The following is a 26,616-nucleotide window of genomic DNA, read 5'->3' as shown; positions in this document are numbered from 1 at the left end:
AACAAGCGTTTTGTCATGAATTCCCCTGATGCATTACCGCACAAAAGTAGCATTAAATGATCTTTACACACCTTAAATCTGGTTGCAGTTTATATATATATATATAAAGGTTCCACTGGGCATTTTTTTCTGCCAAAGCCAAGTTTTGTCAGCATTGAAAACTTGATCTCCTGTGTATCCCTTGTTCTTCTATAATATTTTGATTTTTTTCCAGGATATTTCCCAGCAGCTTCACAATCAGCTGATGCATATTCTCCTTTAATTCTTATGCTATGAATTAAAAAATGCTTTTTGAAATTTTTGAACCAGTCTTTACATGCCACAAAATCTGGGTTGACAGAGGATTCTCCAAGTTCTGTGCTTGTAAATATTGAGTGCTTTTTGTTTAATGATATTACCATCCAATGGAATTCTTTTTTTGACAGCTATCATCAATCCAAATGCTGAGTGCCTTCTCCATCTTCTCAATTTTTGGCACCTGGGGGGCGTGCTGCACATTTTGCGAATGTCAAAAATCCTGCAGCATCTGCACTTATTTCTTTTTCATTTTCCTTAATAGTCCAGACTGTTGCTTCATTCAAATCAAGACTTTTTCCAATGTGAGGTGCCTTTTCTTCTTTTAAAAGAGGATCCAAGATTTTTATCTTTTCTTCTAAAGAAAGAAATTTCCTCATAAATGTTGTTTTTTTCATCTCTATTGGACATGTTTTGGGACAGAAATTCAATCTCTTAAAGACGAAAAATTTATTCTTTAACACACCATGGCGTGACGCAGACTGCCAACCAGCAGTGTGAGACACTTTTGTTTTCAGGCTACAGAGGTGAGGATTCGAATTTTGGAAGCCAAAATACAGGTTGTGCATTTTGGAGCTCTTACTCTGTGACTTCATGTTGTTCACCTTCTGCATTAGTGAGGTTTCTTCAGTATTATCTGGTGATTGTGCTGTCTTGAGATTGGGTATCGTTTCTATTGTGAAGTCATGGAAGGAAACGATTTTCCTCTGTTATCGGTTAGGAATTCAACAGTTGCTTTCCACCACATGGCTCATCTACATGAGGACATTTGTTCCTACGGGAACCGGATCTTGGAAGACAACTGCTGGACTTCGAAACAAGGGTTCTTATGATGTGTTATGTGGCTGCTTTACTCAAATATGGAAAAATTTCATGAGGAGTTCGTTAAATTTCTTCGGATTGCTTAGGCAATTTTCTTATCATGTTAGAACAAAGCGGTGTTATATTAGGATCCTTGGAATTTATGAATTGTGTTAAAGCGAAAGTGTGTTACTGAGTGCCGTGTTGTAGGAGGGATGATTTGTTGTAATTAACTTTTCTGTTTACACTGTTTCCAAAAACTAAACATAGGATCATACATATAACTGTAAAAATTTAAGTATTACTTTATGCATGCAGAAAACAAATAATAATTCTACGAGGAATGCCTAGAAGCCAATTTAAAAAATAATAAAAAGTATAAGAGCAAAATCATAGAAATTGTACACTACAAGAAGTTTGAACTTTTTGTGATACTTTGTAATTCTTGTATAAAAATTTTCTAGAAAATCCATGTATTTATAGGTTATCCCAGCTGACATTTCTTGCCAATGAAATATCTATCATGGCATTTTTGTAGTGATTCTCTTTTTCGTATTTGCAATTTTTTTTTTTTTTTTTTTGGTTTGTAAAACGGACACTCCTGGACACATTTATTTATTTGTGTCATGTAAGATGTCTTGCAATAGAGCACTGAAACAAAGATAAAATGTTACCATTTTAGTATGATTATAATCATACAGCATGAAACTACATTAAAATCATTTTAGTTTAAACTCTTCTCCTAAGCAGCACTTGTGCACTATAAGTAATGTGAATTTTTGGTTGACTAAATTTTGGCATGAATCTGTAACATTCAGAAAACAAAAGATAATTCATCTTTTCATTGAATTATCTTTTATTTTCCAAATGTTATAAATTGCTTGCTTAAAGCAATATTCATATTATTATGAAAAATAAACACAACATGAGCAAGCTAACAAATAAATGAAATGTTGATAAAATATTGAGTTATATATTGTTGTCATTATAATAATGGTTATTTTAAAATATAATGTGTAACTCTTATAGTTCTCATTTTTGCCAAAGACTTTCCATAGTATATAGAATACTCTGCCAAATGAATTTGACTTTTTTTATGCAGCTTATTATCACTAACAAATCTTTAATTGGATTTTTATTTCTTTTAGTAATGCAGGTGGTAGTGAAATTACAAGAACTGCATTTAATTTTTGGCTTGATGGTAAAGACAGGGAAGATATCACCCTGAGGGATATTGAACCATTAATTAACAAAGGAGCATTTAATGAAAATGGTTAATATTTTGAATATCCATGTAATATTAAAAGGAATGTCATAAAATGTATTTTGTAATAAATCTTATTTGGGTTGTTATAATTTACTAGTCTGTTATAGTTTTTCTTAGAAGATGATAATTTTAATGCATTATCTTTCAAATAATTTACTTAATTCTTTGTTATAATTTACTAGTCTGTTATAGTTTTTCTTAGAAAGATGATAATTTTAATGCATTATCTTTCAAAGTTCTTATCTTTTGTGTATAGAGGTATTTATGCAGAAAAATTGTATTTAAAAAATGTTCAATATAGTTTTCTTAAAATAAGTTATTCTTAAATTTAATATTTATTCTGATTACTCTAAATTAAAGAAAAGCAACTGCATGCTCTTGATTAATCGTGTAAATTTAATTTTTTCCCATACTTCCAAATTTGGGTACATGTGTTCTTATATTTTTATGGATACTATTTCAATAAAAATGTGTAAGTTGCAAGCCAGTGATTAAGAGAATGAATCTATGAAGCATTGCTAGTTGTCATCCTTTCTAAACAGTACACTGTGCACTGTGTATGCACTGTGTATACACTGCACTGTGTACTGTGTATATGATTTTATGCATACAATGCACTGTGTATATGATTTTATGCATACAATGCACTGTGTATATGATTTTATGTTTTATTTCATGCACTGGAATACATGATACATTTGAGGAACTAGGCTGGAAACAAGCCTGTTACATTTGTAGTTAATATAAGTATAAGACAGCTTTTGAGAAAGTACATATATACAAGGATCTGTATAAAACTAAGGATGCACAAATGTATCATTTCCTAGTGTTGGTTGTAAACAGGTCTCCTGCTTTAACTCATGTTGTAATTCCTCTGTTTCTCAAAATCAAGTATTACAATGAATTTTGTATAAAGAATATTAATGCCTTTTAGTTATTTGCCGTGTCAGTATATGCAGTTTTGAGGCTACTGAAAGAAATGTCATTTTACATTTTATTTTAGGTAGTATATTTCTGACATGTTTTTAAAGGTTGTGTCTTTTAAAATGGTAGTAATTTTTATACCAGTTGAGAAATTAATAAAATATAAATAATCATGTTCTTTTATTCTTTTTCTTACATTTACTGAAATAAATATATTGTCAGCAAATAGAATGCTTAGTATTTGTTTAAAAGAGTGAAATATGGGTATTTATTTGTAAGTTTACAATTAATTGTATTGTTTTTTCTTAACAGGGGGATTGCAGCATAGTGAAATCGTTGAAAAAAACCTTATTGATGTATATGTTCCCTTTCTACCTCTAGAAAAGAAACACGTGAAGCAGTGTATTGTTGAAGAACTTAAAATGCGACAACTGACCGTCAATGAAAGTATTGTGAATCAGATTGCAGATCAGATTGTTTATCAACCACAAGAATTTGAATTGTTTGCTATTTCTGGTTGTAAAAAGATTTCGCATAAAGTTGATCTATATGGAATTTAAATATGTTTTATATAATCATTGTATAGTTATTTTTCTAAAATATGTACAGATGTAAAGATAAATATTTTTAAGTTAGTTAATAAATAATTGGTAAAATTACATTCTTAGTTTTTTGTGGTAGACATCAGTTTTATTTTTTGTCATTTTTAGTGAAGGAAGAATTTTGTACTTTATTGGATAGTGGGTATTTATGGTGCATAACCTAAATGGTTATAATGTGCCAAACATACAGATTATATATACACCATTTTGAAGTATATAAGGTGACAACAAATAATAATAGTCTGATAAGGAGAAATCACTCTGTTCTCTAAATGAATAGACTAGCTGAATATTTAGTTATACGGCAGTAGCTTTAAGGTTCACAGCTAAAGAGAGATGTACTTGATGGGAACCATGGGAGATATTAGAGCCATGCCATATGCATGATGACCATTATAATGATATTTTCTAACTATAGAATACCTCCAAACACTGGCAAATTGGCTTTGTTTCAGGTCTGTTTCTTGCACTACAAAACAAACTGAATAAATTATATCTCTAATGTTTCCAAGTCTCTTGCTCTCATTTATAGGATATAAAGATGGTCATTAAGAATATTTACTGCATCAAAGTTTGCTTTAAGCAGTAGATTTTATTTTATCTGTAATTCCGCACCTATGAGCATTTCTGAATCAAATTCTGAGTTCTCAAAGGAGCATGACCCTAGGTTGTTATAAACTTTTAACGATTTTGCTTGTTTTTTCCCCTCTGTTTATTTTTGTTGATGATGCTATACTGATGTTGTATGGATCAATGGTTAAATTCTTCATGTTAGTGTTACATCCATTACTAAGAAAAATGTTTGTTATGAGTAAATGAAATTTATTGAACTAATGAAACATAAACTGTGAAAATTGGTCACCAGACAAAAGCCCACTGGACGAAAGCGCACATGACAAAAGCCCACAAAAAAGACCCCACTATGATAATTGTCCACACTGATATAAATACCCACACTGATGAAAGCACACATTGATAAAAGCCCACATAGATATAAGGCCATGCTGATAAAAGCCCACACTGACAAAAACCCATACCGATATATATGCTACGTTACAATTAATATTTTTTCTTTTTTATTCAGCTGTAAAGCAGATTCATGAATAAAGATAAAATAAAAAATTAATTAATAACAAATAATTGAACAATAAATTTAAGTAGCGGAACATATATCATTTTGGGCTCTGGTTGAATTAAAACCCTGCATGTATACAGAACAGAGATTGAATCAAAATAATGTAATTAAAAACATATACATGTATGTGTAACTTTGTTATTATATTTACGCGACAAAGGAAAGTGACCTCGTATAATTCTGACAAAGGGGAAGTGAAAGGACCGCACTGCTTCTTTTAATTCTAAAAAATTATAAGGAGTATAAAATGCATGCAAATTTTCATCATATATAGAGAATAAGTTATGAATAATTTAACAATTCAGAAAATGTTGTATATAATGAATTTAATACGGAGAATTCTAATTTCAATGAAAAAGATACAGGGGTTGGACAAAAATGTGGAAACACCTTTAAAAAAACATGTTTCTTTGCTTAATATGGTGTAGGAAACCCGTTGGCATCCAAAACAGCTTGCAGTCTTCTTGGAATGGATAAATACAGTTCCTGTATGTTTGCCAAGGGAATATTATACCATTCTTCCTGCGAAACAGTGGCAAGTTCAGATAACGATGTTGGCGGTGGTTAACGAGAACGCACTTTCCGTTCAAATGTAGACCACAAAGGTTCGATAATATTCAGGTCTGTTGACTGTGGTGGCCAGGGGAGATGGGACAACTCATCCTCGTGCTCAGAAAACCAGTCCTAGACAATGTGAGCTGTGTGAACAGGGGCTTTGTCGTCTTGGAAGACACCATCACCATCGGGGAACAAAGTTTGTACCATGGGATGAACTTGATCGGCCAAAATGTTCACATAAGTCTTGGCAGTCATGTGCCCTGACACGCGACAAAGGATATCTGCTAGCCCATTATCATGGGGCTAGCAGAGAACCACGATATGGCTGCCCAAACCATAACAGAACCCCCGCCATGTTTCACTCTTGGGAACAAGCAGTCTGTATTATAGGCTTGAGATGGCGTTCTCCAGATGTAAACTCAGCCAGAAGTGGGAAACAATGTGAAAGAAGACTCGTCAGACCATATGACTCACTTCCACTGCTCTATAGTCCAGGCTTTATGACTTAAACACCACCTTTTCCTGTTACGGGCATTAGCATCACTGATGAGTGGCTTCTCAATTGCAGCACGGCCAGCAATTCCCTATTTATGAAGCTCCCTTCTAATTGTTTTGGTACTCACAGGGTTCGGTAACACAACATTCATTTCAGCAGTAACTTTTGCAGCTGTGGTCTTCTTATTTTTCGTCACAATTGCCCTTAATGATCGTCTGTCACGATCATTCAGGACACACTTTCGTCCGCACTGTGATTTAGCAGATGATGTTTTTCCGCTTTTCAAATATGCGGAATAAATCTTCGATACAGTACCTCTAGAAACACTAAACACCTCGGCTACCTTGCTTACGGAAGCACCTACCATACGTGCTCCAACAATTTGCCCACGTTCGAAGTCTGTTAACTGTGACATAATGCAATGACAACCTCACATAACAGTACTCCGACAACAACTGAACTGTTTAGCACATTTACGAAGTTGTATAGGTGGCATCAGTAGTCAAAAACGCCAGCGTCACCTACATATTTCATTAAAATCAATCTTTCTTTTCAAACATGCATTTCACAAGGTGTTTCCATATTTTTGTCCATCCACTGTAAAAGTACCGTATTCTATTATGATTAAGAAAACATTCATGTGCGCTATCACAAATACGGTTTTAATAGTTAATTAAAAGCATGGTTTCAAATAATTTAGTTAAATTTTGAAACTTCGATTTTACATAAATCAAATTCATTCTTACTTGAAATTTCGTTTTTAATCATAATAATTATTATTCATAACATTTTCCAAGAAGTCATAGCTATTTTGGATTTCCTGAAAATGTATGCTGTTTTTAAAGAGCATTCATCTTGTGGGCTTTTGTCATGTAGTTTTCTAACTGGCCGAAGGCTATTCAAGTGGGAAACCATTGCATTCCTTTTCTTTTGCCCCCAGCTGAGTGAAAAAGCAGTTAAAGAGAGGACAGCTTTGCTTAATTGCTCTATCCCCTATCGAAGGGGGGGGGTGCCAAAGAACGGCCTCAGAAGGGAGAGGGTGGCAGGAGAGCAATTACAGGTTGGTGAGAAATAAAGAGAATTTTAGATATTTTCTGTTGGTTACAAGAAAAGAACAATATCTGAAATTCTGCTTGTAACTGAAGTTAAGCCCTTTCTTGCATTTACTTTAGTGTAGTTCTTGAATAATTTTTATCTAAGGACTTAACTAGAATTTCAGATATTTAAAAAATTTTCAATAAGTGGAAAACGAAAGGAATTAAATATTACTGAAGATGATTTGAAAATATTTTTTAACCATTTTAAAGGGATAATTCACTATTTTTGCAGTAAAACTGCAGAGTGGGAAAAGATGCTAGTTCCTGATTGGATAGTGTCTCTAACAACTTTTCGATGAACTAATTAAACATGTCTGTTATATCAAAACAAAACCAATGTTTAAACATAAAACTATTGAACTATTTCTAAAAATTAAATTATTACATATATTAAAATTTACATAAAAGTAATATTTTTCTTTTTAACTTTTGTATGGTTGAAAACGGATTTAATTATTCGAATAATTTAAATAATGAAGGATTCTGAACTCAAGAACAAGAGGATTTATTAACCATGAGTCCAACATTGTAAGAAAAATAATCTTGGACTTTAAAAATAAATCGTATTTCAATAAAAAATGTTATGTTACTCGATTAACTGTAAACGCTTAAAAAAAAGTTCATTTTACTTTACCATAATTATTTATATACAAAAACTTTCAATGAGGCAAATTTAAAGAGCATTTAGAAACTGAATTTCACTAGAATTCTGGGACTGAATTTCACTGTAACACTTCTTTTGTGAGTTTTATGCTGTAATTGCATATTAAATATTATTTCGCCTAGATTAAGAAAAAGAAATGCATATCATGTAAAAATTTATTATTTAGAAGAAATATCAAATTAACATCATTTTCACCACCTCGAAATGCATTGTTTTCCCTATATGAATTTCATATTCTGACAACACAGAAATAGCAGCCACATAACTTGCAGGAGATATTTCTTATAAACCTCGTTTGTTGGCGATCCAGTAGAAAAAATGCGTAATTATAGAGCTACGTTTTGAATAATTTTTTTCCTTATTGAATGAGTTTAAAAGTTTCTAATATCTTGTTTTCTAGCATGAAATATTTCACCAGTTTTTTTAAGGTTCTTTCCTAAGAATAATTCATTAAACAGAAGTTAGTAAGAACACGCAAGGTATAATTCTAATTTAATCTCTTAGGTTTATTAAGCTGGCTAATAAACGTTTTTAAATTCAGCATCAAATTTTAGACCTAATTTTTTATTTTTAATTTGTGTCTTGACTTTTGTTTTCAAAAAACATGCACGTAATCCGAAGTATTATATAACAAAAGTTAGTATAAAAGAAGTATGACAAATTAAATTATCTGTACATTCAAGTCACTATTAAAAACTAATTCAGTCTAGACTATAGGTCCTCAATCAGGAGGAATACCCCTAAGGGGAATTTCTTAGTTTCAGGGAGTAATCTAGTCAAACTTTTGTTTACCTGTTAACTATTTAGTTTAAGTTTATGAATATGAAAACCAATTTTGCTCAAATTTTGGTATTTATCAACATTTTTTATACTTGTTAAATTTATAAAACACATTAAAATAATAAAATAATCTTTATTTAAATAAATGCATATGTACTTTTCAAGTTTTGGAAAGGAGGGTTTAAATGATCATCTAGCAATGGTGAAAAGGGTACATGAAAGAAAACTGTTGAGAACCACTGGTCTAGACTGAGCCAACTTGAATTAAATATAGAATTTTATACTTTATGGAGTTTTAGTTCTTCCTGTACAGTCATTATATATATATATATATATTATGTGGGAGACATGAAAATAAGCTATGCCTTATCTGAGACTTGAACCTGGACCTCTCGAATACGCTCCGATTGTGCTAACCGCTACACCACGAAGGCATGTTGGAAGGAGAGAGAAACTACCTTATACACTACCTTATATACCTTTTAAAGGGCGATTGGGGATTAGGGGACCCAATCGCCTAATCCTGGTGTGGAAGAATCATCATCTATCACTTTTTTTTTAGTTCTGATGCCATGCTGGAGACGGGAAAAATGAGCAATACGCTTGAAGGGACTCCAACCTGGACCTCTAGAATACGTGCCGAGTGTGCTAACCGTTACACCACAAAGGCATACTGGAAGGAGGGAGAAAGTACTATCCTGTTATGCATTATTTTAACCTGTACTGTCAGTTCTACTTTCCGCTTGAATGTAAATAAGTTAATAAGCAAACATGTTTAGGATGCAAATGAGTTAAGAGTATTTAAGGCGAAGCTTTTGAGATTGAAAGGGAATGTGAGTATTGACCACATCGACTTCTGCTGTCATGGATTAGCCATTTACGGCCGTCGCATCAAGTACGCCAGTAAGTTAATTGTCAGTGTAAGCCTGTTAGGCTAATCTTGAATTCCACTATTTAATTTATTACCTTGAAATGTTAAGTTTATTAGTTGCCCTGATACTTTAACAATAAATATTTTGTAGATTGAGTTGTTTAAAATATCAATACAGCAATACTTTAATGTAAGCAGTAAGCATAGAATGAGGTAAGCTTTGTAAACAATTTTATATTTCTAATTTAATTTTGATAGTAAACACTGATGTAAACAGATCATGTTTACATTAGTAAACACTAAACAGAACATGTTTCTGTTTAGTGTAACAGGTCATGTTTGCAAAAATGATGTGTAAAGTGTACCTGTACCACCACACCTGTATCTACTGCAATATGTAATGTCCTGAAACATGTCCCCTGTACCCATTACAATAAATAACGCCATAAAACATGCACCTGTACAACTATGTATCGCTATATATATCATGCAATGTAATGCATTCTACTTGATCTAATTTAACGCCCGGCGGTGGCAGAACTTGCAGTGTTAGCTGGAGTCACAATTGCATTATCACTCGAGGACACCGGAAGGTTGTTGGTTTTCTAGTCAGTGTGTGGGGCTAATGCCTACTTACTTTAGGTAAATAATAGGTGGCCCCTTCATTTCTACGTAACATAACACGAAAAGCAGTGGTCTATACGTTAAGCACAAGGTGTGCTCTTGTGAATAGTTCTGTTGAATAAAAAGTTTCAACCTTTATCCTTAGTCTGTTGTTACCGAACGTCATGTTGGATAATGTGTTTGGTTTGGTTTATGTGATTGAGGGATATCTGCCTGCAGGAAAGGATGCCATCGGGGAAGACTTTTTAAGAGAAACTGGCTCGTATACAAGTTACACATGGAGAAAAACACGAAACCGCCCATGCAGCCAGCCTATTCGCGGGATTCGAACCTCGGACCGAAATACCAGTGTTCCGCGACTTTACCGCTCGGCCGCTGGGTGGGCCCTGTTGACTAGTGATCAGCAATCTTACAGAAGGTCATTGGCACTTTGCATGCTCCCGTGAACGATTAGACCTTACAACTTGTTTCTTAGCTCCATTCTTGAAGTTAGCATTCAAACATAAAATTAAATAAAATTCTACGTTTTATTGAGGTAAGTTTTATAAAAATTTTCTATTGATTTCAAAATGGAAAGAAATTGTGAGCATTTGTTCAGATAAGAATAGTTGAGATAAGCAGTATGCATAATAACTTACATATATTACATTCTAAAGATGAACAAATTTTTTTTTCATTGGTGGAACGAATCTCATATAAGACTTAATCATTTATTTTCGAATGCGAAATTTTCTAGCCGTTGTTCCTTTGAAAATAAATCTGAGAAAAATTTCAAATATCGAAATAAATAAGTAATTAGTTAGATGAATAAATGTTAATAAAAAATTAAATAAAAGCTGTACATTAAGAAAACGTCAGTCATCCAGTTCTTAAGCTTTCCATGTAGGCACAAGGCTCATCAGCGGCGAAAACGCTGAACACTAGTAGTTCGGACCGGCTTTCGAATCTCGGTGGAAAGGCTGACTGCATGGGCGCTTTCGTGGTTTTTCCCTTATGTAACATGTATACGAGCGAGTTCCCTTTAAAAAGTCCTCCACGAAAGCATGCCTGCCCTTGGCTTAGTGCCATTCTCTCCTTCCTCATTTCATGCCCAGTTCGAAATAGTGTCGTTTCGTCCGCTGCCGTTCGCACTTATTCTCTCTTTACCGTTTCATTCGCTGTTCGAAAAGTCACTTTATGATTGAGAAAAGATATATTCAAAGAAAATGACCCTTTCTACTTTGACCTGACTTAGCTTTTGAATTCTAATATTTATTAAACATTTCCTTTAGATGAATTTTTTTCCGAGCAGAATAATGAATTTCAGGCATGTTCAAGACGTGTGTTTTCGAATCTAATTCTATTTGTGTTTTATAGTGTCCATTTTTTTAATTTCACATACTTCTAAAGCAACAAAACCACTGTTTCTCTGCTTTGACAAAAAATCAAAATGTAGCAAGTGTATAACTATTATGTACATGTTTTATTAAAAATGTAGTGAACCCTCTGTAAAAGCGACCGTTCACGGCTTTAAAGGATTTTAGGGTTGATCTTTACATTATGGTAACTTGGCGTTTTTTTGGCGAAAATTTGGCGACCAACTCTCCTACAGCAACCCTCTATTTTTTTTTTTTTCCCGCCGCCATTTTGTCTTCACGAAGTAAAGACATGTTTCTTTTCTTTTTATCTATTGAACACTTCTTCCAACAATCTACTAGCCGAATTACACTTATGCTAGAAATTTTATCTAACAAAACTGCTTAATCATGACAAATATTCACTGCAAAATTGGGAAAAAGTGCACAATACCATACTCCTTACGCGTTTTTCAAAATAACACATACACATAAACCATGTACAAGCCGACTTATTTTTACTTAAAAAAATATCCCAGAATTGCACAAAAATGGCATTGCGCACACTCTTCACTATATCCATGTACACTGCTTTTTTCTCATAAATTAGAAAAATTTCACGAAAATACATGACAATTTTCTCAATCTTTAAAGCCGGTAAAAAGAACATATATAAATTACCTGATCGCGAAAAAGTCATGAACATTTCCACATATAAAATAAATAAAATATCCAAAAACTTTTACCTCTAAATCATCTATTACATTACACACGTCACCAACGAATTCATACCGCAAGCATTACAAATACTTAGTATCAAATATTTAAATTATTTCCATGCACATTTACTTCAACTTAAACGTGTACCAAATTCCTACAAACATAAAATTCACAAAATAACTATCATTTAATTAAAATATCACTAAACCATGTACACGTCGACTTATTTTTACTTAAAAAAAGTCATCCCAGAATTGCACAAAAATGGCATTGCGCACACTCTTCACTATATCCATGTACACTGCTTTTTTCTCATAAATTAGAAAAATTTCACGAAAATACATGACAATTTTCTCAATCTTTAAACCCGGTAAAAAGAACATATATGAAATTACCTGATCGCGAAAAAGTATTTACCCTTTCCAAATATGAACATTTCCACATATAAAATAAATAAAATATCCAAAAACTTTTACCTCTTAATCATCTATTACATTATACACGTCACCAACGAATTCATTTAATTAAAATATAATTAAATTCAAAAACACTACTTAAAATATAAATGAGCACATACATTAAATTAATACATACATAAATACCCATTTCGAATTCACTTTAGTTACGGCCATGGGATCCAAAAATTCACGAACACTGTTTCACACAACACAGAATAAAGCCAAATACAAAATTTCCAGATTTTTTCCCCGATTTCCCCCCTTTTCCGATTAAAGAACCGTAATTCGTCTATTAATATCACATGACATATCCCATGATCTCTCATTTCCCTCACACAAAATAATGCGTAATTGGAACTGAGTACTGCTCACATTATTACCAAAGTACCTTTATCGCCTCCAAAATGTCGCCAAACTACCAGTTACCATATTGTAAAGATCAACCGATTTTAGATGTAGATGTGGTGGTCTTAGAAATGTGAAATTCACTGGCAATGCTTGTTTGTATTCTCAAAAAATACAGGTTTCTTTCGAAAGGTGACTCCTTAGAAATGTCGTCAATACATATAATTCACTATAATTATTTTCTAATGGATAATGGAATTAATTTAAGCTAATGTCAATTAAAAAACGTCTATTTACACTAGGGAGATTTAAGAGCCAATATAGCTGTAATTTTTCTTTCACAAACAACTGCTATATAAGATTAGCTGCTTTCTGTATATTTTTCATGTTGTATAACTGATATCCATACGTCTTTAACAAATATACAGCAAATGCAAGACAAATTATTAAAAAAATTACAATTTGAAACATTAATACTAATTTTCTATTACTATACATAATGCTATTAATGTGTGTGTGTGATTATGGCAAAGCCTCGAGGGCTATCCGCCTAAGGGGAGGAATGCCTTCGTTGAGGTCTTTCTAAGGCAAGCTGGCTCGTATACACGTTACACATGGCGAAAACCACGAAAGCGACCATGCAGCCAGCCCGTTCGCGGGATTCGAACCTCAGACCGAACTACCAATGTTCAGCGACTTTACCGCTCGGCCGCTGGTGGGCCTAATACTATTAATGAATAATTAACTTATATATTAATATGTATACTTAGAATTTAAAAACAACGAACTTTGAATCTGGTGACTATAAATATATATTCATGTTACAAAATTTTATTAGATGTTTTATTATATGCATAGTTCTTTGTAATCTTCACAAGCTCTAATAAAATACTACATTATAGTTTGAGGTGATTGTAATTAAATTTGTAGATATGTTGACTTTTAAGAGTTGTTCCGTTTCCCCAAAATAAATAAGTAAATAAAATTAAAATTAAAAACACTATTCCAAACTGCTGTAGTTGAAAGATTAAGAGGTTACACTTGGAATTCATTTTCTGACAGGCTGTCAGCTCACAGTTTTAATTTATTCAGAAATATAAAAGAAAATATCTCCAGAAAATCGCAAAATTAAATTGTTACATTCAAGAAAGCTTTCAATCAGAAATATGTTTAAACTTTGATAAGCTCTCTAAAGTAAAGAATAAAATATCCCTTAGCCAGGTTTTCAGTGTGCTTAATTACATAAAACTGTTTTAATATTACTAAATTAAAAAGGAACTAAAAGAAACTAAAGGAACTCGATTGTTTTTCAATTAAAAAGTTAATAGTTTTAATAATGAAACAATTATATTTAATCTCAGCTATATTACCTTAAAAATAGCATGTAAGGAGCTTCAGAATGATATTTTTCAGTTTCACATACACATATCAAAGTTAAATAAGTAATAGAATGCATTTTCAGATTTCTCATCGAAACGTTATAGCTAATCACTTAATCAGAGAGCAGAAAGTTTGCTTTCAACCTAATAAAAATAAACAAATAAAGTAGTGATAAAATATACAAACAGACATATTTTTGAGATATTAAAAAAATTCAGATCTGAATACTCCATTTACTATAATTAAAACACAAATACAATTTGTAGTAATAAAAAACAGTAAGTCCCTTTTGATTATGTGGGCTTTTATCAACGTGCACATTTATCAATGTGTACTTTTATCAGCGTGCGCTTTCATCGCTGTGGGTATTTGTCGCGTGGGCAATTATCACAGTGGCTCTTTTTTTGTGGGCTTTTGTCGCGTGCGCTTTCGTCCAGAGCGCTTTTGCCTGATAACCGTCCCACACATACTTTATGGGAGATCACCAGGCTTTATGGGGGATTTTAGGCTAAAGGCAAAATAGTTTCTCCTTTTAAACTCATTTAGGGTTTATACATATTGGCAACTGTTTTTTAAAACTCTGACCAATGTTTTCGAAGAAATCATGCACGTAATCAAGAAAATTATAGCTATCAAGAATCTACCAATAAATCACAAAGCTTATTGATAGCTTCTGACAGGCTGTGCAAAAATGTCACTTGCTATCCACAACTGGTTACATCAGTTAAAAAATTTCATGTTCTCTCAGGGATGAAGTCACGTGCGCAAATGTTACATCACCTTTCAGATAGCTGCAGATTTTGAAAACACTACCGGCACTCGCATAATGCCAAAACTGCTTCTCAGCACTTAAATCATGCTGATTTGTATGTATGGAAACCTATCAGAAGTACTCAGTTAACAGCACGCCAAACGTGGGGAAGATTACATTAGTGAAATAAACTTATTCGCTGTGTTAAAAAACGCTAATCCTAATTGCTAGGTTCAGATGAACCCTGAAGTAGCATAGTGACTCTGGACACCAGCCAAATTGACGAAAGAAGATAACCCAATAACACAATGTCCACAAATATAATTGTTATTGCCTCGACGTTACTATTTTTGTATAATAGCTTAGGTCGGCAAAGTGCGGCTCCAGAGCCGCATGTGGCTCTTTGGCTCCTTAAAGTGCGGCTCTGGTACAAATATCCATGGAAGGCGCAATAATATTTTCATAAAAAAAAAAAAAAAAAAAAAAAAAAAAAAAAAAAAACTTGGTAAGAAAAAAATTACATCTTATTTTGATAAATTAAAATTCTTCTATAATCGAAAACATGTATAATTTTTTGTTTGAATAAAAAGATAGATAGGTAATTAAAACTTTATATTGTTGTAAAAATACGCAACGAACATCGAGTTTAATTTTATTAGTTTTCGAAAACGTAAACATAAACCATGTACAAGTTACCGGCATGCGCGTGCATGCTTTTTATAAAATAGTGAAGGTACAAATTGGCATCACAGAGCAGCAATTGCAGTATGAACAGTGTGAACAAGTGGTGTGCTTTGAATGACCTGGAGAAGGAAGACATGATCATTTTCAACGCTTGGAATAGTATTCCTGACTCTTACGATCAGCTGAAAAAGCTAGCGTTTGCTGTTCTTTCCCCTTTTTTCTACATATATATGCAAACAATCTTTTTCAAGCATGAACATTATCAAGAGTAAACTGAGAAGTCGTCTTACTGATAAGAACTTGAAATCATGCCTAAAATTTAAAACAACAACATACAATTACTTACTCAAACCTTCCAAGGAGATGCAAGCACATTGTTCGCATTAATAAATATTTATTAAGTATTAAATTTAGTTTTATTTAGTGTAATAAAAGTTTACTAAACAAGCATATTCGGCTCCCATTTTTTAAAAAAATTGTTGTAATGTTCATATTTGGCTCTTTGGCTAATATGTTTGCCGACCACTGGCCTAGAAGATTATTCCAGTATGCAAGACCATACTAGACTGGATGCAAGTAATCGCCTTAGTAATTCGAAGCAAAGTGGTAAGAAGGTTAAAATAACATTTTTTATTTAAATTTTCAAATTATCAGAAGGTACTATTTGGGCTACAGGATGAACCTCCGATACTTGCGGTATTTATAGTTACATAAGATAACGTTAATTTTAAATTTAAATAACGTAGTCTGAAATACTGATACACACAATAGACTACTTAAGCTACCTCAAGACAATTAATGGCGCGTATTTTATGCGTCAGCTAGAACGATGCTAAAGCCGGAATAAAATTTTGGCACAACTGGCAATAGTAACATAGCATAACTGGCATAACCTCAATGCGAGGCTGCCAAAAGCTCTACCTCTAAAAGATTCAAACCCTCGGCGGCTGACACAACAACTAATTTGCATTCTGTTAGAGAAAGAAGTTAAAGAAAAGGTTCAAATCATAATACCTGGTTAATTAACATAAATTTCTATAGCTTATTTGGATATGACACAGCATACAAGGACTCCCTGCCTAAAAGGAGTGATGGCTTCGTGGATAAATTTCTAGGGGAACAGAAAATTCGTGGATAAATTTTCTCTTCACGAAAGTTAAATAAGTAAATAAATAATAAAATGCATTTTCAGATTTCTCATCGAAACGTTATAGCTAATCACTTAATCAGAGAGTAGAAAGTTTGCTGTCAACCTAATAAAATAAACAAATAAAGTAGTGATAAAATATACAAACAGACATATTTTTGAGATATTAAAAAAATTCAGATCTGAATACTCCATTTACTATAATTAAAACTATAAATTCATTTTATAGTAATAAAAAAAACCATAAGTCCCTTTTGATTTTGTGGGCTTTTATCAGTATGGGCTTTTATCCATGTGCGCTTTTATCAATGTGAACTTTTATCTGCGGGGGCTTTTATTAACGTGCGCTTTCATTGCTGTGGGTATTTGTCGCGTGGGCAATTATCATAGTGGGCCCCCCCCTTTTTTTTTTTTTTTTTTTTTGGTGGGCCATTTTATGATGCGGTCGATATTTCCTACACATCTTCTTGTCCCAAAAAATGCCCATATATTTTGCACATATATTCAAATAAAGATATTCGAATGCAATTTTTTTCAAACTAGAACACTTCACAAATTTTAGAACAGATAGGAAGGCAATGAATTTGATATTTATGGCAAAACATGGAAATTATTGAGAAAAGATGACTTCGGGAATGACTTTCTAAGATAAATTTTCTTTATTCTCTTCACACACGGGCTGAATTCTTTATTTCAGTTTAAGTAAAAATTCAAAATTATTCCTATAGCTAGGAATATTGCCCACACTAGTTTTGTAATGTAAATTATTACAACAGGTCCAGGCCTATAAAATAAGTATGCAATAACCGGGAGAAAACTTATTCCCAAGCTAAACGGTTACAGTGAACTATAAAGTGGAATAAAAAATATCAGGTTTTCGGCAAAATAGAAGAAGCTGAATGTAAAGAACATGAATAAGAAATGAATTTTTTTTTTTCTGTATACATTCCGAATGAGTAAAGGGATTACCATAACCAGTTTCACGACTTGTGAAACTGGTTATGGCATGAAAAATAAGGAAGAATTTTTAATCTTATTTTTGTCTATAACATATTATTTATACCAAAGTCCTCCGTTTTGACGACTGTGGGTTCATATTCCGCGAAACGGGCTGGCTGCATGGGTGTCTTCATGGTTTTCTTCCATGTGTAATGTGTATACGAGCCAGTTTACATTAGAAAATCCTCCCATGAAGGCATCCCTTCCTTGAATGTTTTGCCATAATAAGATAAATAAACTAACCAATGCATTTCGTATGTGACAAATATTTTATGTTGGAAATTTAACCACCTTGTATTGCATTGAAGGACAGAAGTTATGTTTTAACTTTTTTATTATCTATCATACGTTATATTAAAAAAACATCATTTTTTGTTCTGTCAGCACAATTTCAAGCAATATTTTACTATTACGCAACCATCTTTACTGTGTTTTTTAGTAAAATCTTAAAAGATGAATGAATTTACTAATTTGGAAGGCTCTTACTATAGTCTGCTGAAAAGAAATTCTTTAGCAAAATAATTTATACACATATTTTGTTGTATTTTTGGTTATTTTTCAAATAACTGCTGCTTATTCGACTACATTACTTTAAAATTTGATTCGTATTCAAATATTGAAGTGATTACTAACTTTTCACTTTTCAATGCATTACACAGTCACATATGCTCAGTTGTTGTTCTGATTAATCTCGAATGTCTGATCTCATCAGAACAAGCCCAGGACATATTGTGACAAGGAGTACAAGATTAGGTCTGTCGTTGGCAAAAGCCCTTTGGCACCATATAGGTGACAGTGCGATATTGCTCAGTTCCACACCAATTTTGAAAATCAGCATCCCGGAGAAAAAAAAAAAAAAAAGGGTCCGAGCATTTCCTACCCCTCTTCCCCAACCCCCAACCACCAAACCACACGAGATGACTTTCGGCTTGCTATATATTTATTTGCTATATATTTAGTTCATATTATTTCGGCTTGCTGTAATTTGCTTTTACAGCAAGTTCATGCTGAGTAAAAACTATAAAAAGAAACTCGGTTATCTTTGTGAGTGAACTTGTTACATTTCAGCTTAAAAATGTTTCGTAAATATTAGGTTGGTGTTTTGCTATGGGTGCCATGCTGCAAACATACTATACATTGACAAGCATCCGTACCTTCTCCGGGATTCGAACCCAGGCCCTTCGGTACGGTAGGCAGAGTCACTAACCTTTATCCTATTGGGAGGCCATAGATGTTTAGTTCAAAGTGGTACCAAAATAGAAACTGCGAAAGTTTCCTGAAAATTTATTTATTGTTTATTTGCAAAAATACTCAGGAGTACCCACATTTAATCATGTAATGTTTATTTTCCTGCTTCACAGTTAAATTTTCGAACAGAAATTTTTAAATAGTTTCATGTTCAACAAAATTTACATATTTATGAAGTAACTGTTTATGCAAACATTTAGGAGTGTGTTCTTGGCGGCCTTTCAGATACTTAGAAAATATTTTCTCTTTGCTACTGGTGCATGCTAGTAAATTTCCGATACTTTTTCTGTTTATTTTTAGTTTAAGATAGCTTAAAATACTAAAAAATATATTTGTAGATAGTTTATTTTGGTTTATTAGGCAGTTTATGACAAAATGCAGGATTTGATATTATTTTTACTCATTGAAATGAACGTGAAATTTGAACTTGAAGGGTTTTCCTTACTTTGCATAACAAATTAATTTTAAGTTTGATACCTGTTCTAAACTTCTCAGTTTCCCCTCATATTCCCTCGTCAGGATGTCAATCTAAAGTTAAGTGAAGTTTTATTTAAACACGTGAATATCTCAGTTCATTCAGAGCGTGTTTCGCTAGCCAAGCGCACGTTTCGTTGTTATTTCACGGTCACGCTAGTAAGTTTCTTGACCTTATCAGATTAGTATCAAGCCGATTACGATTGAGTAGATTGAGTCCACCTCTTACGCGTAACGTAAGTGCGCTCTTGGACTATTTATTTCAGGTTGACTTGTATTATATCCTACGTTTTAGTTTCCACAGCAAGTGGTCGGTGTCTTTGTGACGCACGAAGTCCGTGCCTTTCAGTTAATTAGTTTGAATCAATAAAGGGTTATTTTCACCCTTCTTCTGTGTTGGTATTTAATTCACGCCTGTACGAGAATTCGCCAGGTTCATTGTAGGATCTAATTTAGTTTATGTGGAATAATAGAGACAGATCTTATAAACTTAGATATTCGAAATCTTTCTCGTGGTTTAAATTTTTCCTATCAGTAATTAGAAAATGAGAGGAGTAAATGCAAAATATACAGCAGATGAAGTTAAAAAAAAAAAAAAAAAAAATTGAAGCTTAAAGAATAATTGTAATAAAAATATTCAAATCTGGAAAACTGAGGTTATTCGCATCTAGAAAATTGAGGTTAATATGCGCAATTGGTTATCTAAATAAGTAGATTTTATAATGGAATGTATATGCGAAAATGGAGCGCTGAAGTGGCGCAGGGTGCTGTTAAACTATAGATAAAAGCGTTCTTCTGCCGTAAATTATCATTCTCTGTACGAATTTTGAGCGGTATGTGTCGTTACACAAACGCGAAGATCAACAACAGGCATTTTATCCACGGGCCTGCTGCTAAAATGGAATTGCTACTCAAAGGAGGTACGAAGACTGATTCCCGAGTGCTTTTTTTGAATAGGAGCGCATTCCTATAGCTATGCATACCGAATGAAAACCGACCAGGGAATGAAGATTTAGGCTAGTGAAACACTTTTAACCACCGCTCAACCACGCCTTACACCATCTTAATGTGCCATTTCCGAGCCACATGGCATTACACAATCAGCTTGTTTCGGTCCTGTCTATCATCTTTTGTGTTTTTGCCAGCATATTTTCGAACCACATTGCGTATAAGCCCTAAAAAATAGCGGGATAAAAGATAAGGCATTTGATTAGACCAAGAAGAAAGAAAATTTAAGACAGGTATCGTAGGAGAACGATAAATAAAAATTTGGTACTTTTTAGCGTGAACCCCTTGGCGTAGTCTGGTGAATTTTTATAGGAGGAGGGGAAAAAATGATAATTTATAATAACAAAAGTTAATGCCTACATAGACACACATTTTACATTTCAATTTAGTACACTCTTTTGCAAAAAAAATCAAAGCACCATGAAGGAAGTTATAGCAGATACACAGATAATAAAATGATTAAAATATTAAGGTCATAGTTGATATTCTCGGCTCACATCACCCATTGAGTGTTCAAATTAGTAGTTGGTCGAACCGCTCCTGGCGGCAATGCATGCTTGAATTCGTCAAGGCAAGGAATGGTAGAGGCTCCTAATGTCATCCTGCGACACATTCTACCAGGCATTCATCAGTTGTCGCTCTAGATCTGCGATATTTGTGGTGCCTGAATCTGGCCACCTACTATGTCCCAGACATGCTAGATTGGTGAAAGGTCTGGTGACCTTGCTGGCCAAGGAAGAGTATCAACCGCACGGAGACAGTCCAGAGATATGCGAGCGGTATGTGGCCTGGCATTATCTTGTTCGAAAATGGCCCCAGGATAACGTGCCATGAAGGGTAATGCAACCGGCCGCAGCATGGTATCAACATATCGTTGAGCTGTTAAAGACGTACGAAGGGTAACTAAAGATGACCTGCTATCATAAGAAATAGTGCCCCACACCATCACACCAAGGGTTATAGCTGCATGCCTTTGTAAAACAAAGGCTGATTGGGACCGCTGGCCCCGTCCTCTCCAGGCACGAACACAGTCATGGTGGTCATCTGCTTCAAGAGTGAAGCGGGATTCATCGCTGAACACTATACAATGCCAGTCTGATGGCAGCCATGATGATCGTCTGCAACACCACTCCAGACGACTCCGCCGATGTTGTGGGTCAAAAGCTTAAAGGCCTCTGTGAGCGTAACCCCGCCTCAAACAAGCGCCGTATGATGGTGGACGGTACCACGGGAGATATAGACGTGGCTGTATTGCGTTGAATAGTCAACAATGATACCGTTGGGGCGGTTCGGGCCTGGCAAACAATCATCCTATCTTACCTCGCATTTGTGCTCCTTGGCCTTCTAGAGCCTTCATTTCATCGGCAGTTACCTTGTAGCAACCATTGCTGCCAATATCTTTGCACAGCAGTGTTTGTACGCTGCAGATGGTGGCCTATTGCTCGGTATGACCACCCAGCTTCACGCAACCCTACAATGCGACCATGTTCGAAGTCGCTTAGTTGTCTGTAAGGTCTTCGATATCGTCGTAATGGCATCTTTACGGAATTACAGTGGCAGCAACAAAAAAAGATAAATTTTTCGCCTCTGTGACTGGTTTCATACTTTGCGAATTGCGCACTAGAAATGCGCGCTATGATTGCAGTCCCTGTTCATTTGCCTTGAAACTTTGACCATTTGCATGTTCGATCAAGATGTTTTTGCGTACCAAATTTCGTCACGATCGCAAAAGTCCTTCTTGGGGCTTCGATTTTTTTGCAAAAGAATGTATTTATGGCGAAAATTTATCAAAAAACCTATTTACATGCTGGTGTTTATTTCTTTGTTTCGATGGAAATTTTTGCGGCGACACTGTACGAATAGATTCAAAGCATCGTTACCTTTAGCAATTGTAGCAAAATACTTAGCATTTCTACAGAAATTGTATCTCAGTTTCTTCAAGAGCAGGTAAATATCATTAGTGCATATTTTAAAACTGAGTTTAAATTAAAAAAATAATTATGATTTATCTATAAAAAGCGTTGGAATTTGGAATGCAACAAAAAGCACTCAAATAAAAATGGTGACCTTGCTTGTTAAAAGTGAAGAATTGTTAAATGCATAGTAGCCAAGTTTAACAAATTTTGAAAATTTGGAGACTTCTACTAAAGTGATTGCGCTACAAGGTAAGTATCAGGAAATATAATAACAGAAAGTAGAACATAATAAATAATATGTTAAACTGGTGGTAGAATAAAGCTGAAATATACCTCATAGGCACATAAAAATGCAGTAGATGAGATTTAACTTCGAGAGGCAGTGTGCAAAAATTTAAATATTAATTAACCCTCTGACAAGCCAGGCCGTACATATATGGCCTAGAATCCTTTTTGCAACATCTTTAAGAAAGTATATATACGTGTATCTTGACATATATCCAAGAAATTAAGGTAATGTATTAAAAGCATTTAAATTTAAGCAGAAGTACCAGGGGCATTTTGGCATTACAATCAAGAAAATACTTCTGTCCCATGGCAGTTTAGGAAAAATTTAGGATTTCAAACTTTTGTTCAAAATTTGCTTTTACAGCAAGTTCATGCTGAGCAAAAACTAAAAAGAAACTGAGTTATCTTTGTGAGTGAATTTGTTACATTTCAGCTTAAGAATATTTCGTAAATATTGGGTTGGTGCTTTGCGTTTTGCTATGGGTTACACCATAGCAAAACGCTAAGTGTTTGTAATATTTTGGTGTAGTAATTTTGAGTTTAATGTTTTGGTTTTTTGGCGAGATGCCTGTTGTAAATGGATTGATTTCCGAATAAAGCGATAAGAAACAACAACAACACCATAACCATCGAATGCGAGTGATGCACAATAACAGAGTGGTCACATTTCATATATTTTTCAAATATCCGTGTTATTTAAGCGCATTCTCATACCGAGTCTGATTTCAGCGAATCGATTTTCTTCAACATCTGACGGTGTTCCTGAACGCGAAACTTTAGATAAGTCAAATCGCACCCACCGGAGTAGAGAGAACCGTTGTACTTTCAGCAATGGCTTTAATCCCCCTCTAATTATTTTCACCGCTTTTTCTGCTCTTGATCCTCGATTAATCTCAAAGAGCAGACTATGCCGAAAAATTTGTCTTCTTGACACTATATATTCTTTCATTTGCAATTTAGACGAAACCTGCTGAGAATTTTTTTTCCTTGTGATCAAGTGTTTTCCTAGTTAAGCATTCGTCTGAGAAGACCGCACTCATCCGTCATTTAGCCATATTATAATCAAGAATGTTGCTCAGGGTGCACCACAAGGGAGGATCGTATTTCACCTGCAAGGAAAGGCAGTCTTTGTCCCAGTTTTGAAGAGAAATAGCCCTGGGAACGTCTCTGAGGGTTTCTTCCCCACTAAAATCTTTAGTTGACTTGTGCGTCGATAGTATTTTAAGTGCCCGATACCGCAAAAACATTCTACACTTACAAATATCATGCCTTCTTCCGGATTGTACCGGATTGGTTCAAGGCTGTGGGATTCGGCTTCATTAGCACCATGCCAATAGAACGGCATGCGCTGAGAGCTGGCTCATGTGTGTATGTGTGTGTGTATTTAATTATGGAAAAGCACAATAGGGTTATCTGCCTAAGGGGGGATGCCTTTGTGGAGGACTTTCTAAGGGAAACTGGCTCGTATACACGTTACACATGGGGAAAACCACGAAAACAAACATGTAGCCAGCCCGTTCGCGGGATTCGAACCTCGGACCGAACTACCAGTGTTCCGCGGCTTTACCGCTCGGCCGCTGGTGGGCCCGCTGAGAGCTGGAATACAAAACTACGAAGTATGCAGTAACGATGGAATAATGGATAATAAACTCTTGGCAACTCCAAGCAATAACAAAAAGTTTTAAACTTAAGTACCGACCCATTACAAGGAGACCGCATTTACATTTTTTTCGTTTTTTTTTTTAATTTTATTTTTTAATTTTTTAAAATTTTATTTTTATGTATTTATTTATTTATTTAATTTTTTTTTTCCAGTTTTTTCATTACATTTTTTTCAGTTTTTCACATTTTATGATAGCCATTCGAGTTAGATCTTACAACTTGATTAAAATGACTTTTTTTTTTCTTTAAATTTTAAGTCATTAAAAAATCTTTACTATCTATTCCATAACATCTTCAAAAAGAGGGATGCTGTGTTCTTAAAATTGAATTATCCATCTGAGACCTCTGTACTTGTCTCTTTATGTCATTTTAAAATTTAAGTAAAATAGGAAATGATACAACGGAGAAGGGGGAAATCTTCTAAAATTACATATATATAAAAATGACACTCAGCTGTCCCCTTTGCAAAACATCTCTTTAATGAAAAAGTTTAAATTGAGTTCCTTAGTTCAAATTTTAGAAATTCCTTTCATTTCTCTTTTGATTATTACTTCCTGCCTCTAATTTACAATTAAAACTCAATTTTTTTCGGATATGTGAAAATAATGTCATTACCTCAGGAACCCTCAAAATTTATTTTAAAATTGCAAGAAAAATGGCCATCTTTCTCAATTTTTTAAAGTATATCAGGTAACAAGAAGAGAGATGCTGCCAAATGGCTCTCATCACAACAAAAATTTAGGCCAAGCAGATTTTTCAGAAAATATTGATGAGAAGTCGATGAGGCAGATGCCGCCGGAGCAGACTTCCTTTCTCTTTCTTCAGTGTCATGCTAAGTTTTTCTTGTAAGAAGTGATCAGTTTGCAAATAATTATTTTGCGAAATAACTTGCAGCTTTTAGTTAACATTTACCTTCCAGCAGCATTTGAGCTGACTTACACAATGTATTTGATGAGAAAAGTTAAACATAAGAGGAAAGGAACAACCTAGGCTTTTAGCAAATTAAAAAAATTAAGAGTTTTGTCTTTTGGCAAAGGTAGATTTATAAAATAGCAAACAGAGGTCCATTTCATCTCAACTTTTAGGGGCTTCCCAAATTAAGACTACTTATGGGGTGGCAATCGCGAGAATTCTAAGAACAGAGGATCTTTATTGCAACTTGCTGGACTCCATAAATACATCTTTGTATACTGGAAGGTCTTCCAAAGGATATTTTTAAAACATAAGTTACTTTTACAAATGAGATCTTTAAGGGAGCTAGGAGACCTTAGTACATTGTTATGATGTGAATTTTAAAGTATACTTACCCTTCGTTGCTCAGTACGGTGGGCAATGGTAGCATATGCCTTCGTGTACTTTAACAGAATCTCTTGAATGCTAGTAAAGTTTCGATAGGGGAAGGGGGTTGGCTGTAGTTTGAGGGTTTAAATCCCCGATTGGTATTTTCTCCTTTACTTCTCTTTCTGTCCTTGCTTTATGGCTACTCATCTTGATTTTTTCCCCATTGAAATAAGGAAAATTAACTTTGGGGACCAGTTAAAAGATGCTGTGCTTACGGCCTCAGATATTTCTAATTTATTTTACTTTTATTTTTTTATTATTGCAAAGAACACGAAGGCTACCTTACTAAGTAGAGGGATGCATTCTTGGAGGACTTTCTAAGTAACTCATTCGCGTTACACATGGGAAAAGCCACGAAAACGCCTATGCAACCAATCCGTTTGCCTGGAATCCAACCCAGGTCGAACTACCACTATTCAGCGACTTTACAGCTCGGCCGCTGGTGGGCCTGAAGTTTCTAATCGGACATTTTACCTGTTAATCATACATTTTGATGATATACTATTACAACATGAAAAAATGTTTCTACTGATTGTGCTTTCAATTTTTCCATTAATAAATGGTCTCTGGTAAATAAGTTCTTCAAGCTTGTAGCAAATTTGCATAATATTGAGGAACGGTTTCTTCTCTTCAGTCAGCTCTGCTGAATTTCAAGAGCGCATAAATTTTTGGCTTAAAAATTTGCTCTCCAGTTTGATGAAGAATTAAGAAATATATGCGAATAATACCGTTTCTTATACACATTTAA

At 34.0% G+C, this 26,616-nt stretch overlaps 1 protein-coding gene across 1 annotated transcript in view; it reads left to right on the top strand.

Moving 5' to 3' along the window:
* Positions 1-3,947, top strand: part of LOC118199884 (torsin-1A-like) — a 28,770-nt gene extending 24,823 nt beyond the window's left edge. Inside the window, exons 4-5 of the mRNA XM_085810033.1 lie at positions 2,244-2,368; positions 3,599-3,947. Of these exons, the coding sequence (XP_085666159.1) occupies positions 2,244-2,368; positions 3,599-3,846 (373 nt within the window). The 3' untranslated portion in view covers positions 3,847-3,947. The remainder of the gene's footprint in view (positions 1-2,243; positions 2,369-3,598) is intronic.
* The last annotated feature ends 22,669 nt before the right edge of the window (positions 3,948-26,616 follow it).

Source organism: Stegodyphus dumicola, chromosome X2 (assembly GCF_044657685.1).
Source record: "Stegodyphus dumicola isolate Sdum_Otavi_A_Nest chromosome X2, ASM4465768v1".
Classification (NCBI taxonomy): domain Eukaryota; kingdom Metazoa; phylum Arthropoda; class Arachnida; order Araneae; family Eresidae; genus Stegodyphus; species Stegodyphus dumicola.
This window is presented reverse-complemented; position numbering and strand designations above follow the sequence as displayed.